The sequence below is a fragment of the Temnothorax americanus genome, unplaced genomic scaffold, assembly GCF_048541705.1.
Source record: "Temnothorax americanus isolate GAGA-0224 unplaced genomic scaffold, ASM4854170v1 Scaffold35, whole genome shotgun sequence".
Taxonomy (NCBI): domain Eukaryota; kingdom Metazoa; phylum Arthropoda; class Insecta; order Hymenoptera; family Formicidae; genus Temnothorax; species Temnothorax americanus.
The window spans coordinates 1,399,585-1,416,317 of NW_027509496.1; the positions used below are offsets into that span (position 1 = coordinate 1,399,585).

Consider the following 16,733-nt stretch of genomic DNA (forward strand, 5'->3'; position numbering starts at 1 on the left):
GACCTAAGACCCACGCCTCGCGACGATTGATAAAATTAAGACTCTGGAAGGGACTGTCAAAGGGCAAGATGATAACGTACTCGCCAATGAATAGCCGCTAATTAAAAATTGCTCATAGGCAACGACGATTTTTGGGGAAAGTCACCACGGGATAGGCGAAAAATTGAAACATACGTCACGATCAGAAGAGAACTCTACCCAATCAAATCGGATTAAAACATAATCCCGCCTCCTTAATTTTGTATAAAAATCGCGACTTTGCGCACTTGAACTCAGTTCTGATCCAGTCCGAGACGTCTTAAAATTATATTTACCAGCCGTACTTGTCAACTATCATCCAGTTGTATTCCTCAAGTGAAACTAAATTTCTGTCGCGTCGCGAGTCGATTCTGTGCGCGTCAAGACACATCACAGAACCGAGCCGAACCTACCTCCGGGAGAATCCGGCGCAGTCACCTCAGAGATTCTCCAATCACAGCCGTCAACAGTAAGCCCGAGATACCCGCTCGGTTATCTATATACATCCCTACAGTATACTTATATATACGTGTGAATACCATACATGAGAACACGTATATATATTTATATATTTATATAAAACCGTCTTTATAAAACTCCTTCTTTTTTTTTTTAAATTCAAAATCATAAAATAATTTTAGTGAAGTCGAAAATTCACCGCCGCAAGTCCTTGGGGATAACTATCCGCAATCGGCTATTTCGGAACAAGCGCGCCCGCATAGTGGAGAAACAGCTCCTAGCCTCCTTTTTAACACGCGAACAGTCTCCGCAATTCGAACTCGCTATCCCCGATTCTCCCTCTTCCCGATCTCCCTCATTTGCCCGTTGTTCCCTTGCGTATCGGGTGTTCCCCGATACCCCAGAATCTTCCCCCCCCTTTTTTGAACCTTCCTACTCTCCAGTTCCTTCCGAGGAACTTGCGGAGTTCCGGGACAGATCACCCTCTCCCTCCTTTTCTGACTCGAGTATCGAAGTACTCGAGAAATCCTCCCCGCGTTCCCCATCCCCTACTATAGAAATAGTATATGAATATATAAATTTATAACTAATCGCTAATCAACCATTGTATTATAATCATAACCCTTTACGTAATTATGAATTTATAACTAACTATTTCTTTAGTATAAATTTAAATATTTTATTCCGATAACTATGTTATTAAATTAATGTTTGAACTCTCGTTTTATATATTCACCCATACATAGTCAACACTTACTCTTTGCAATCTACTCACCAAATGTATCGTTGACGAGCAGAATATCGATCTTTATAAAAATTCTCCCCCATCTTCCGAATTTGTACCAGGACGAATGTCAATCCACACACACACACACACCACACTTCCACGTATTATTATATACAATAATGATTCCTTAATTTGTAATAATATTTGTCTATTCCTTTTACAATAAATGTTCCAATTATTTGAATAAAATAAACGCAATGTTTATTTATTTATAAATAAGACCTCACCCCTCACTACCTCTCTAAATCGCACAAGGTCCGATCCCCGGTAATAGGGATATTATCCTTGACCGAAAACAGGACCGCGAGTGCACGAAAACTCTCAGTAGGCGTAATAGCGTCCCTTCTGGACGTTGACCCACGACTAGAGTTTTCCCGGAAAGTGCATTCGACTCGAGGCACGCGCCCTTCCAGCGTGAACCCGAGATACCATAGAGATCTCGTTACGTCTTCCTTTACTCTCTCCCTCGGATAGCCTATCCTTCGCTATCCGTCGAACCAATGCACCTAAATTTCGGGGTTCTGACGTAACATAAGCATTTAACTCATTTTTAAAATAATTTAAATTACCAAAAACCAATAACCTGTTGGTTAATTAATGAACACTCTGATTAAGGTAACTGAACTTAAAAAATTTATTTCTTTGAAATACACAACGTTTCGTTCTCGTTATATATCTTAAGCGACTCTGACTCCGTCTCCTCTTCGCTCGTGATGGCTTGCTTAGCAGCGTCAGAGATAGTGTGAGATAAACGTCGGTAAGGTAGTACTAGCGAACTCTATTGCCAACAATATTACCTAAAGTAAACTTATACACTTTGAGGCATAACAGGGCACTAGTCCATGGGGCATTATTTCTTCATATAATATCCTATCAGTATTATGTTGTGCAATATATTACACCAAATTATTAAACCACATTTTGATTTTTATTTAGGATATTTTAATAATATTTATATTTTTAATAAGAAAAATGTGGGTATATTAAGAAAAGTACATGTAATAATTATCAATAAATAATTATTATTAATTAAAAATGGAATGATACTGCTCGGGGGGGTGTCAGTCGCCCCAAATTCGCGATCAGTCTACCGAATAATCGAAGGACCAGAGGGACCGTTCCCTCACGAAAACGAAAGGAAAAGCGTGATAGCAAGCGAAAGCGACTCACCGTGTCGTTGCCCGATGATCTTGTGGTAGCCTCATGCGTCCGTCCTCCCTGTGATGGTGGAGAGCGGAAGGCGTGGAGCAGGCTAGAATGTGCAGCAGGCGCAATGTGCAAGCAAGCAAGCAGACAAAACCGTGCAAAACGGGCAAGCAGGCGATATAGGCACTCAAGTGCAGCAAGCAAACAAGCAAGGCCCGAAAGCAATGAGTCAATTCGTCGAGCTCCAAAGATTTGCGTGTGTTCCCTCGATCAACTCCGAACAGTGTCTGCTCCGGTGGTCCTCGGCTCACGCACCTGCGAATTGCAGCCGGAGCGAGTACTCATAGTTCCGGATCATTGCGGGCCACCCGCGGGCGGGCAGCACGAGTCGGGTGAGTCGCGCGAGTGTTATTGCTATCTATCGCGATCCGCCAACGTCTCGCGCGAGTCACGAATTACGATTTATACGATAATTATACGCACAACTTATCAACTAATATGTACAACAAATACTACGGACGCGGACATCTATAATATATACAGGCGAGCGCCAAACAGATACATTTTTACGTATATTGTGTGTCATGACAAATTACTTTTCACAAGTTTTAGGCATTAATATTTGAGAATTAAAGAAGTTTTTTATAAGTTATCCCGTTATACCCCGCATAAAATCCATAGTAAGGTTAATTCACGTTTTCAAAAAATAATAATTTCGTCCTTTTAAACTATTTTTTTGTAGTAAAACTTACATTTTTCTTATAAGAGACATTTCAAAAAATATTTTAATACAAAACAAAGTTCATTTATTTATTGTTAATATGTTGTAAACTTGATTAAATCTTAGCGTTCCCGTTATGCCCCGGGTTCCCCTACTCAATTTTATATGTCTAATATGTTTTATGACAATCTACAATTATTTAAAATTTTAATTAATTCTTTGTAAGAATTAGATGTACCTAATAAAATAATTACTGTGATGGATTGTTACAGTCGTAATAATTTATTTAATTCAAATATTAAATTATCATAAACGATATGCTATATGTGTATGTGAAAATAAATTGACACTTACAATATACTATCATAGACGCATTTGCCGTTCGTTCATCTGCAAAGGTAGATATAACGCATGTATATTCGCCGGTAAGATCGATACCCGGCTTATTCAACTTTATGGCTCGGTACTCGGTGTATGGATCATTGCTGGCTTTATAAGTTAGATCGATGTATTTTGCAGCAGGTTCGTCCGCTAGAGGATGTCTGCCGTAAATCCATTGATAGACCACTTGGTTGGTGTTAAAAAACCATTTGACGACGAGACCCTTGCTCGATGTGTTCTCAAGGTCGTAATCGCAATCAAGGATAATGTAATCGGTATCGTTAACTTTTACAATAGCTGGTATGTTGATGCTTTTGATAATCAGTTGCCAAGATTCTGTAAACACACAAAAATATATTCTGTTATTGGTAATACAAACAATTTTTCTACGTTATATATTTATAAAAAATTGTTTAAAAAAAAAGACCCGACTGTGCTGTTTAAACTAGGTTAAATTAAAAAAATGCAGAAAATAAAATTTAATAAATAAAAACACTTATTAAAAAAATAAATTTAATAACTAAAATTAAAAATAAAAATTAAAAACAAAATTAAAAACACTTATATATAAGAATTTAAAAACAAACCTATACAAAAATAAATTTAACAAAAAACAGGTTTAAAGTTTAAAATAATAAAAAAAATTTAAAAACAAAAATTTATACAAAAATAAATTTAACTAAAAATAGGTTTAAAAAGTTTAAAATAATAATTTAAAAAATTTTAAAAACAAAAACTTATACAACAATAAATTTAACCAAAAACAGGTTTAAAAAGTTTAAATAATAAAAACAGTCTTAAAAATTAATTGGTACATAAGACAGGTTTATTTGGTAATAAAAATGTATATATATAATACACATATAATAATAAGTATAAAATACAAAATTAAAAACTTCTAAAAAAATTTAAAATAATATTAATTATAAAGTATTAATACAATTGACACATTATTAAGAAATATTATCTAATAACAAATATGATTGAAAATATATACAAATACTTGATTACTTACTACAATTTTTTATTCTTCTTATTATTATATTAGGCCTTACAGATATAATTATTAATTGCTTATTTTAAAAGAGCAGTCGGGAGACGCCAGGCAAAGTGTTTCTCAATCACGTTTTAGATGTCAAAGAAAATTCTGAATTTAAGTTGTTTAACTGCGTATACAGAAAAAGAGAAGCAAAAATATATGTTGAAATATTAAGTATAAAATTTGGCGTGGCGTCTCCCGACTGCTCTTTTAAAATGTGCAATTAATAATTATATCTCTCTGTAATGCCTAATATAATTAAAATAAGAGTAAATTGTAGTAAGTAATCAAGTATTTGTATATATTTTCAATCATATTTGTTATTAGATAATATTTTTTAATAGTGTGTCAATTGTATTAATATTTTATAATTAATATTATTTTAAATTTTTAGAAGTTTTTAATTTTGTATTTTATACTTATTATATGTGTATTACATTTTTATTACCAAATAAACCTGTCTTATGTACCAATTAATTTTTAAGACTGTTTTTATTATTTAAAATTTCTAAACCTGTTTTTGGTTAAATTTATTTTTGTATAAGTTTTTGTTTTTAAAATTTTTTAAATTATTATTTTAAATAATAATAAGAGAAATAGGATCGTAACGATATACAAACAATTAGAATCAAAAGCCATGCAATCCAAGCTTAGGTCTTTGACAGCCTTATATTAGTTTCTGTATACATATATGTCTATATACATATAATTTTTCCAACAAACTGCGCGCCGATTATTTGTCGGACTTAAAACACAGTAATTGTTAGAATTAAAAACCCTTCCCTCCCCGGAATTAAATCGACTCGATTTAATTATCTAAAAACTGTAAAGAAATTTATTGCGAAAAATATTACCTCAGCCAGGGTTCGAACCTGGAACTTCCCTCATTCCGTGTAGGGCGTCGTACCAATTCGACTACCGAGGCATGTGGTAATATTTATCCGCACAAAATTACCTTTTTTAAAAAAAGGTAAAAAAAGGCGCCAAGTACACGTATAGTAGTGTATATGTTGTTACCTAAAAAAAAAAAGAAAGTGGTAGTATTATACCTCGAAAAAACATAAGTAACAAGTGTTAGATCTTTATATCTCGAAAAATCTCGAAAAAATCTAAGCAGTAGTATCTTTATTTCCGAAAAATTATAACCCAAGTGATACACGTCACAAAATTATGTTACCTTATCAAAAAGAAGAGTCGCGCTTCAAGTGATCTATTACAATTACAAAAAAGAAATGATATCTCTTTAAGTTAGAGCGCCAATTACAGAGAGAACATGTATATTGCCTCAAAAAATAATTGTTGCACTACATTGAAAAATCTTTACATTGTGTCAATTAGAAAAGAATGTATAATAACAATTTTATAAGATTAAAAAATTTTATTTAAATTTAACAAGGGAATACAAGATATTTAAATACAAAGTTATTTACATGTGTATTTTTTAATGGCCACAAAGAATTACAGAAGTAACAGTACAAAATAAAAATATTTTATTAAAATACATAAATTTTTCTTGTAAAAAAACTTGGCGCTGCTAGACCTTTTAAATAAATAAAAACAACAATAAATAAAAATAATTCAGAGAAGAATACAATGGGAGTAATATTAAATGATTATCAGCGTGGATGTGGGAGTGAGTGATATGGGTGTGCGTGACTACGCGGACGGCGGATAATGCGGCTTATAATTAAGTATAGAATAAGTTTATTTATTTATTTAAAATTTCAAGGTCTAGCAGCGCCAAGTTTTTTTACAAGAAAAATTTATGTATTTTAATAAAATATTTTTATTTTGTACTGTTACTTCTGTAATTCTTTGTGGCCATTAAAAAATACACATGTAAATAACTTTGTATTTAAATATCTTGTATTCCCTTGTTAAATTTAAATAAAATTTTTTAATCTTATAAAATTGTTATTATACATTCTTTTCTAATTGACACAATGTAAAGATTTTTCAATGTAGTGCAACAATTATTTTTTGAGGCAATATACATGTTCTCTCTGTAATTGGCGCTCTAACTTAAAGAGATATCATTTCTTTTTTGTAATTGTAATAGATCACTTGAAGCGCGACTCTTCTTTTTGATAAGGTAACATAATTTTGTGACGTGTATCACTTGGGTTATAATTTTTCGGAAATAAAGATACTACTGCTTAGATTTTTTCGAGATTTTTCGAGATATAAAGATCTAACACTTGTTACTTATGTTTTTTCGAGGTATAATACTACCACTTTCTTTTTTTTTTTAGGTAACAACATATACACTACTATACGTGTACTTGGCGCCTTTTTTTACCTTTTTTTAAAAAAGGTAATTTTGTGCGGATATCACGCCTTTTTGTAGTATATTAAGCATTGTATAAACAGTATGTACAGGATAAAGCTATTTGGAGGTATAATACTACCACTTTGTTTTTTTCGAGGTAACAACATAACAGGGTAACAACATAATACATATACACTATTATGCGTGTACTTGGCGCTCATTTTACCTTTTTTTTAAAAAGGTAATTTTGTACGGATATCACGCCTTTTTGTAGTGTTACGCAACTTAATCTTATAAACAATATATCTTATAATTTCATAAACCGTATATAATACAAGGTATGAAGCTAAAAGTGTTACAAACTATTATTTCTAAAGAAAACAACAATTTAATATTTTGCTCAGTTTTTTAAAAATAATAATCTGTAACCTTTTTAGTTGTACACCTTGTATATATTTTTCAATTTCAACATAAAACATAATCGCAATAAAGCATGATTAATGTTAATAAGTCGTTAACTGTAAAATTCTTTATTTATTTTTATTTGCGTGTCTTACTGAATGTTGTTCGCCACTGTATATGTACCGATATCTTCAGGTATCGATATTTTTGATAATTATTTTTACGTCAGACATAATTTTAATTCATCCAATTTTTATTATGTCTAAACATAATTTTTGTCCAATTTTTATTATGTCTAGACATAATTTTAATTTAGCGATTTTTATTATGTCATGACATAATTTTAATTCTGCCGCTAGGGAAATTTTAAGTCGATTTTTATGAATCAAGCTTGAATTCAATGTTTAGGTGTCCCAGGTTGCCGATGACGAGGTCCACATAGCGCGCTCTATAGTTTTCGGTGTCCAGGTGTATTAATACCTTGAATTTGATGGCCACGTGTTTCAAGTTGCCAATGACGAGGTCCACATAGTGCGCTTCGTAGTTTTCGGTGTCTACATGTATTAATACCTCGAATTCGATATCTACGTGTCCTACATTGGGTGCGTTAAGCCGATACTTTGCTAGCCTAGCAATCGTGAGCAGTCGCTCGTTTTCGCTCGTTTCCTCTTTTTTGACTTATTGGATTAAAAAGAGAAGAAACGAGCAAAAACGAGCAACTGCTCACGATTGCTAGGCTAGCGGAGTATCGGCTGAACGCACCCATTCAGATTTAAAGTTATTAATACACCTAGACACCAAAAACTATGAAGCGCATTATGTGGACCTCGTCATCAGCAACCTAAAACACCTAGACATCAATTTCAAGGTATTAATACACGTAGACACCGAAAACTACGGAGCGCAATATGTGGACCTTGTCATCGGCAACCTGGGACACGTAGACATCAAATTCAACGTACGATTACACCTGGACACCGGAAACTATGAAGCGCACTATCTGGATCCCGTCATCGGCAACCTGGAATACGTGGACATCGAATTCAAAATATTAATACACGTAGACACCGAAAACTACGGAGCGCACTATGTGGATCTTGTCATCGGCAACCTGGGACACGTGAACATCAAATTCAAGGTATTATTACACCTAGACACCGAAAACTACGGAGCGCGATACCTGGACCTCGTCATCGGCAACCTGGGACACGTAGACACCGAAAACTACGGAGCGCACTGTGTGGACCTCGTCATCGGCAACCTGGGACACGTAGACATTGAATTCAACGTATTATTACACCTGGACACCGAAAACTATGAAGCGCATTATCTGGATCCCGTCATCGGCAACCTGGAACACGTGGACATCGAATTCAAGATATTAATACACGTGGACACCAAAAACTACGGAGCGCACTATGTGGACCTCGTCATCGGCAACCTGGGACACGTAGACATCAAATTCAACGTATTATTACACCTGGACACCGAAATCTATGAAGCGCATTATCTGGATCCCGTCATCGGCAACCTGAGACACGTGGACATCGAATTCAAGATATTAATACACGTAGACACCAAAAACTACGGAGCGCACTGTGTGGACCTCGTCATCGGCAACCTGGGACACGTAGACATCGAATTCAACGTATTATTACACCTGGACACCGAAAACTATGAAGCGCATTATCTGGATCCCGTCATCGGCAACCTGGAACACGTGGACATCGAATTCAAGATATTAATACACGTGGACACCAAAAACTACGGAGCGCACTATGTGGACCTCGTCATCGGCAACCTGGGACACGTAGACATCGAATTCAACGTATTATTACACCTGGACACCGAAATCTATGAAGCGCATTATCTGGATCCCGTCATCGGCAACCTGAGACACGTGGACATCGAATTCAAGATATTAATACACGTAGACACCAAAAACTACGGAGCGCACTGTGTGGACCTCGTCATCGGCAACCTGGGACACGTAGACATCGAATTCAACGTATTATTACACCTGGACACCGAAAACTATGAAGCGCACTGTGTGGACCTCGTCATCGGCAACCTGGGACACGTGGACATCGAATTCAAGGTATTAATACACGTAGACACCGAAAACTACGGAGCGCACTATGTGGACCTCGTCATCGGCAACCTGGGACACCTAGACATCGAATTCAACGTACGATTACACCTGGACACCGAAAACTATGAAGCGCATTATCTGGATCCCGTCATCGGCAACCTGGAACACGTGGACATCGAATTCAAGATATTAATACACGTGGACATCAAAAACTACGGAGCGCACTATGTGGACCTCGTCATCGGCAACCTGGGACACGTAGACATCGAATTCAACGTATTATTACACCTGGACACCGAAATCTATGAAGCGCATTATCTGGATCCCGTCATCGGCAACCTGGGACACGTGGACATCGAATTCAAGATATTAATACACGTAGACACCAAAAACTACGGAGCGCACTATGTGGACCTCGTCATCGGCAACCTGGGACACGTAGACATCGAATTCAACGTATTATTACACCTGGACACCGAAAACTATAAAGCGCACTATCTGGACCTTGTCATCGGCAACCTGGGATACATAGACATCAAATTCAAGCTTGATTCATAAGAATCGACTTAAAAATTCCCTAGCGGCACTTTCTGCCAAGCATAGAGAACCTACTTTTCCGTTGACTCAATATTTATTTTATATATATACCTAATTTTTACTTAAATAGAAATCTTCCTCCTGACCGATAAGTTTATCGACCTAATTTTGAAATACGCGCGCGATATCGAAACTGGCGATACCTGCGCCGCCAGCGTCGAAAAAGTGAAAGTGACGTTTCTCTGATAGATCGCAGCGTTAGGAGGAGTATCTTAAAAATAAATTTTCACATTTGGACTTTGCGTCGCAATATCTCCGCTCGTAAGGCACGTAGCGGAATATTATGAGAGAAACCCCCCCCTAATTGGACCCCAAGCTATCGATCAAGCCTACTTAGAACTTGATCCGTTCACTCGTTATCGAGATCTCAACATCTCGGGTACTCGCAACACGTCGCGTCGCGTAAAAGAGTCACGGTCGGTCTCGCTCCGCGTGTACTTGGCGCGAGACACTACCGTGTCTCTTGATCGCAATAACCGGTTAATAATAGTTTGAAACGTCTTTCTCAGGCGACGTGAATAAATAATAATAAGAGAAATAGGATCGTAACGATATACAAACAATTAGAATCAAAAGCCATGCGATCCAAGCTTAGGTCTTTGACAGCCTTATATTAGTTTCTGTATACATATATGTCTATATATATAATATGTCTATAATCGGCGCGCAGTTTGTTGGAAAAATTATATGTATATATATTATATTATATATCTATATATATAAAGGAAGATGTCCTGACTGACTCACTCACTCACTCACTCACTCACTCATCAACGCCCAGCCCAAACCCCTGAATCGAATTTTTACCAAAAGTATATGAAATAGGGGTAGAATTTTCCGGGAAGTGCCACTATGTGTATAGTTTTTTGTTACCGATTTTCTGGAAACCGGTTTTTCTAATTTTTTTAATTTTTCGAGAAATAATTCACCAAATTTCAAAGAATTGTAGATCAAACAGGGGTAGAATTTTCCGGGGAATGTTATAAAATGTATAATTTTTCGTTACCAATTTTTTGGAAGCCGGTATCAGAAATTTTTCAAATTTTTCGGGAATTAATTGACTGAATCGCAAAAAATTATATATGAAGTAGGGGTAGAATTTTTCGGGAAGTGCTATAAACTGTATAGTTTTGTGTTACCAATTTTTTTGAGAACTGGTATCCGAAATTTTTCCAATTTTTCGGGAAATAATTGACTAAATTTTAAAGAATTGTCCACATTATAAAGAAAATTTAATTGTTTTTCTCCTTCAAATCTTTCAAATTTTAAATATGTATATAATTTTTTGATACAGATTTTTTGAAAACCGCTTTTTCTAATTCTTTCAATGTTTCAGGAAATAATTGACCGAATCTCGAAGAATTGTATATGAAGTGAGGGTAGAATTTTTCGGGGATTGCCATGATGTGTATAATTTTTTGTTACCAATTTTTTTGGAAATAGGTATCAAAAATTTTTCCAATTTTTTGGGAATTAATTGACCGAATCGCAAAGAATTATATATGAAGTAGGGGTAGAATTTTACGGGAAACGCTATGATGTATACAGTTTTTGTTACCGATTTTTTTGGAAACCAGTTTTTTTAATTTTTTCAATTTTTTGGGAAATAATTGATGATTGAATCTTAAAGAATTATACATGAAATAGAGACAAAATTTTCCGGGAAGTGCTATAAAGTGTACTATTTTTTGTTAACAATCTTTTTGGAAACCGGTTCCAAATGACCAAATCTCAATAAATTGTATATAAAAACAGGGAGGAAAGAAAGAGGAGGAGAGGGAGAGAGAGAGAGGGAGGGAGAGGGAGAGAGGAAGAGAGAGAGAGAAAAAGAGGGGTGGGGGAGAGAGAGAGAGAGAGAGAGAGGGAGAGAGAGATTATTTGCGTGTTTTACTACATATGTCCTTCGGGGCGAAGCCCGGGTAACCAGCTAGTATATATATATATATATATATATATATATATATATATATATATATGTTGGGAAGTTGAGTTCCTGTGACCATACGCACACTCAGTCCGAGTGGCGTCATCCGGCGTCGTGTCGCGCATGATAATTATCGGAACTTTGATCGATATCTCGCGGTGAATATGTATCGACGAAAAGAGCGACACTTGCGCTTATTGCAACTTCCGTTTCAAGCTCTCGCACCGTGAATCCGCTACGGTGATCCCCGTGACTTTTGTACCGTGCAGTTAGATTACAAATATATCTGTCAGCAGCGAAATAATCGTTGTATCGATCTATCTCCGTTCTACCGCAATTGATCTCCCATCTCGATCCCGACATATTTTTATCAATATATATATATTATAAGTGTTTAATTTTGTTTTTAAATTTTATTTTAAATTTTAGTTATTAAATTAATTTTTTTTATAAGTGTTTTTATTTACTAATTTTTATTTTCTGCATTTAATTTAATCTAGTTTAGGCAGCAGTCGGGTCTTTTTTTTATACAATTTTTTTATTGTTTATTTTTTTATTACTGTTTCTAAGTTCTTGTTTTTTTGGTATTTTGTTTTCTATTATTACAATTTTTGTTTTTATTAAATTTTTTAAGTTTTTAATTTTTAGTTTTTTTAATCTGTTTTTTTTACTAATTAATTTTTAAGTTTTTATTTATTTTATATTATTATAATTTTTGTTTACTTATCTTTTTGCTGCAGTTGCGAGATTTTAATTATTTATTTATTTTGTACTTTTAAAAGCAATATATATATTTCTATGTTATGCAGAAGCATATTTTATAATATACATACGAATAGTTGAAAATGTAGGTACTAGGCATAATCTAAATCTTATACACAATAGTATGAGATTAATTATGACTTAAGTAATTTTATCTATCTTTTTTAGCATTTTTAATAATTTTTATTTATATATAATAAATTTAAATTTACAATTATATAAACATATATATATAGGGTGTTAAGTAATAAGCGAACCACTTCTCGTGGACAGGAAGAGCGAATTAAACTGAATCAAATTAAACGTCCTTTGTAGTACTGTAAGTTTCTCAATAATTAATGAGAAATTAATTAATAAAGATAAGAGAATTAATCAGTGTGCATCTACACGATTTGACGAGAAGGAGCAGCCCAACGTTTACGTTACTATGTGCTGTCACGACTTTTTCACTCCCGGACCGCTCCGGGACGTGTGCCGGATCAAAAGGAGTAAGGAGAGCGGGATGACGGGCCTCTCCGACGATTCCCTCGCACCTCCGACACTTCGCGAAACGAATTTACCGTTGGGCGCCAGACGCGTCAACGCGCGTCCGCGAAATCGCGAAAGAAAACCAACACGAGACGCAAAGCGAGACGTGCGGATGTGCGAGGAATCGGCTAGCTCGACCTAAGGGCTGGGGCGGGGGTGATGAAGGGCGGCGCGATATTCAGCGGGGTGACACGCCATAAATAAGGCCACGAACTCAAGCAATTAACAAATCAAAATAACATTTATTTGTTAGAAATTTACGCGTGAACCAATCAAAGCCGAGTCGGCTTCGGTCGGTCAGACAAATCATATCATCAGTCGCGCGAGCGTCAGAAATGAAACAAAAGAATTAGTAATAGCGCGGACACCAGAATAAACGAGGTACTGCGTTATCGTATAGTAACGCGCAGAAGGCGCTGCGATTATCTCAGAACAGTATGACAAAACTTACAAGTAATATGGAACATCGACGGTAAACACGAAATAAGCACGGAATTAGAAAATAAGATCTCGCAGGAAAAGTCGCGACAGGACGATACCTCACGCTCGGAGTGCCGATTAACGCGAATGATGTGCCGACGCATGCGAAATTCCACAAGAGCAATGTTTGGTAATTTGATACGCCGGGAATACGGAAGGCACGAGACACAATCGCGAGCGCGGACAGTGCACGAAACGGACTCGCAGTAACGGATTTCGCCACGAATCTATCACGATTTCCAGAGGCTCGCAATCGCGTCTTTCTCTCAATTCCGCGGCCACGATACCATCCCGAGGCCCTTCGCTCTCGCTGTCGATCGCCATTCGATACGCGGTCTCAAGGGACCGCACGCGTCGCGATATTACAACGTTATCCCGGACGAGAGCGTGCACCGGAGGGCGGCGTCGTGGCGTTACATTTCGCGATTAATTACTGCGGGCAACCTCACCGGTGTGATGTCTCCTCGTAGGGCTCCTCGCCGTCACCTCGTACGGAGGATCGTCGCAGCGCAACCGATCTTCCCGACTCGGGGCGGCTATCGCGTAGTTTTTAAAGAAAACGTTCGCACTCGCCGACGGACGACCAGAGAGTGTCTCGCTAGATTCGCTCGATAACGGAATCGATGCGGCACCCCCTTCCGTAGGGGCGTGCCAACCAATCGAGAGCGAGCTTGCAAGCTCGCGCGATATTCTAACGCAGGATCGTCGTAAGGTGGATCCTTCGGGGGCGCGCAACGGTCCCTCGGCGGCGTAACAACTTCTTCAATTTGTCCCTGGGCAGCGGACTGGACTTTGTTCTGGCCGGTGTGCCTCCGGTTGCCCTCGGGGCGGTCATCAGTCACCCCGTGGGCCGGTATTCCGTGGAGGCAGATTGCTGAGGCCGGGTTTTCCCCGGTACCTGGGGCCCCGCTATCGGCGGCCTTGTCCATCGCTGCCCCTTTCGCCGCACGCCTGCCGCGTTGCTCTCGCCGCCCGTGATCCCTGTAGTTTCCGCTCTCGCCACCCCTCCTCGGTCCTTGGTCCTCCCGGACCCCTTTCGTTATCGGTACTCCCTCGAAGATTCGCCGTGGTGTGGGTGAGGCGCCGCGCGAATCATAATTACACATGAAAATAAAAGAATAGTCAAAACGCGGAAACGATATCGACTTTTGGCCTCTGGAGATCTCGTCGTCGCCTCTCTGGCGCGTCCCTGGGCGCAAATTTCCGCGCCTTGTGACGGCGGCGGGGCGCGGCCACGAAGCGGCGGGCCGCAACGTCACAGTGCATAGCGAAATATTATGAGAGGGGAGTGCTTTATAAACAATAATGACAATGAGTGTCACTCATGTATAGTTAATAATTTTTGTTATAAACATTAGCGTTCCTCCCAATGTCTCGTCGCGGCCTAGCAACGTAAACATTCGGCTGCTCCTTTTCGTCGAATCTCACGAACGCATCTTGATTCGCGTATTTTTATTAATTATTTTATTATTAATTATTGAAATACTTACAAAACAGTAAGACTTTTTGATTCAGTTTTACCCGCTCTAGCTGCCCATCACGAGCAGTGATCCGCTTATTACTTGACACCCTGTATGTATACACACATATAAGATACCTGATACCACATGGTATTTCCGAGGAAATGATTCAATAAACAAACTTGTATTAGGCAGTGTATAACTGTTTATCACATTATTTATTATATTTTTTTTTAATTTTGTAAAGATTAAACTTGTATAAACAAACTTAACCTCTAACTACTGGCCAAATGACATGTGAGCAATAGAGCAGACCAGCACACGCAATAACATCGTGCACGCCGCGCCGATATCCAATGAGCGTGCAGCGATGAATAGAAAAACTATACGTTCTGCCGAAGCCCAACTAGAATCTCACTAAAATTCTCCATGTGGATGCATGTCATTGGTTAATCAATTTCCTCTGTAACTCAGTCAATAGCCAATAAGAGAACATATAAATGTAATGTCTGCGTTCGTTTATTCCCGTTGGGAGCTATTGGAAAAATAAAATGTATAATACATGTAACGTACATTATAGATTTTGTTTTCCCAATAACTCCCAATGTGAATAAACGAACGCAGGCAATATATCGTTTTTTTTTGCTTTTTTATTAACACAACGATTAATGATAATTATACGCTATAAACCTTGCTTGATCAATAAGAAACTTATATACGGAAGCACATATCAAAGTATATGTTGTAGTTATCGAGGACTTAGGGCCGGTATCACAATCTCCGATTAACGTGATTCTCCCTAGATTCTCCGATTAAACTCACTCTTCGTCTTTTTCTAGGGGGATAGTTAGAAAGAGATGCAGAGTGAGTTTAATCGGAGAATCACGTTAATCGGAGACTGTGATACCGGCCCATAAAGTAACAAAGATTTGGCTTCGGTGAAACGCATACTCCCTCGTCTAACGTCTTTGCCAACCGAAGGTTGGCAGCAGTCGGGAGAAAAACTTACTTTTTTAAAAAGGTGTAAAAAAGGCGCCAAAAGTATACGCACCTATATCTACCTACAAGAAGTATGATATTAAAAAGAGCTTCAAGTAAATTTGGAAAGAAAATGTATACTGATGTATATATTTCTGATGTATACTTCAAACTCTGAAAAAACCAGTTAAATATTTTAAAAAATTAGTCAAAATTTAAGAAATATTTAATTCAAAATAACTTGGCGCTGCTACAACTGAAAATACTTGAAAACAATTAAAATGTATATAAATTGCTCAAAAAAAATTAGGGGATCACTTTTTGTCAGTAAATTTTTGCTCATTTTGAAACTCTAGCTACTCAACAAATAATTAACGTAAAAAAGTTTTAAAAAAAGTTTTACAGGGCAAACTCTCTACTATAAAGTGCTTTTATTCAATTTTCACTTAGGTTAATACTCAAAGGCGTATTATTGTCAGCTTTGAATAAGGACGTATTTGAGATATCCAAAATTTTGAAATTTGTATATAGACTTCCACCGCTTAACAAAAAATTGGCGAACATAATCATTAATACCATCTCAAAGTACGGACTTTGCCCTTTCAAATGAAAAAAAAATTTGTCCTACGCCGACTATTTAGCGAGATATTGCTATTTAAAGTAACCCTTGTTTCTTTACGATTTTAGCAC

General features: G+C 36.9%; 1 protein-coding gene across 1 annotated transcript in view; it reads right to left on the reverse strand.

The window, feature by feature from the left end:
• LOC143901617 (uncharacterized) overlaps window positions 1–15,214 on the reverse strand; it is a 24,710-nt gene extending 9,496 nt beyond the window's left edge. Inside the window, exons 1-3 of the mRNA XM_077414042.1 lie at window positions 15,210–15,214; window positions 14,055–14,362; window positions 3,486–3,848 (exon numbers count right to left, since the gene is read on the reverse strand). Coding sequence (XP_077270168.1) covers window positions 3,486–3,848; window positions 14,055–14,362; window positions 15,210–15,214 — 676 coding nt within the window. The remainder of the gene's footprint in view (window positions 1–3,485; window positions 3,849–14,054; window positions 14,363–15,209) is intronic.
• Between the last annotated feature and the right edge of the window lie 1,519 nt (window positions 15,215–16,733).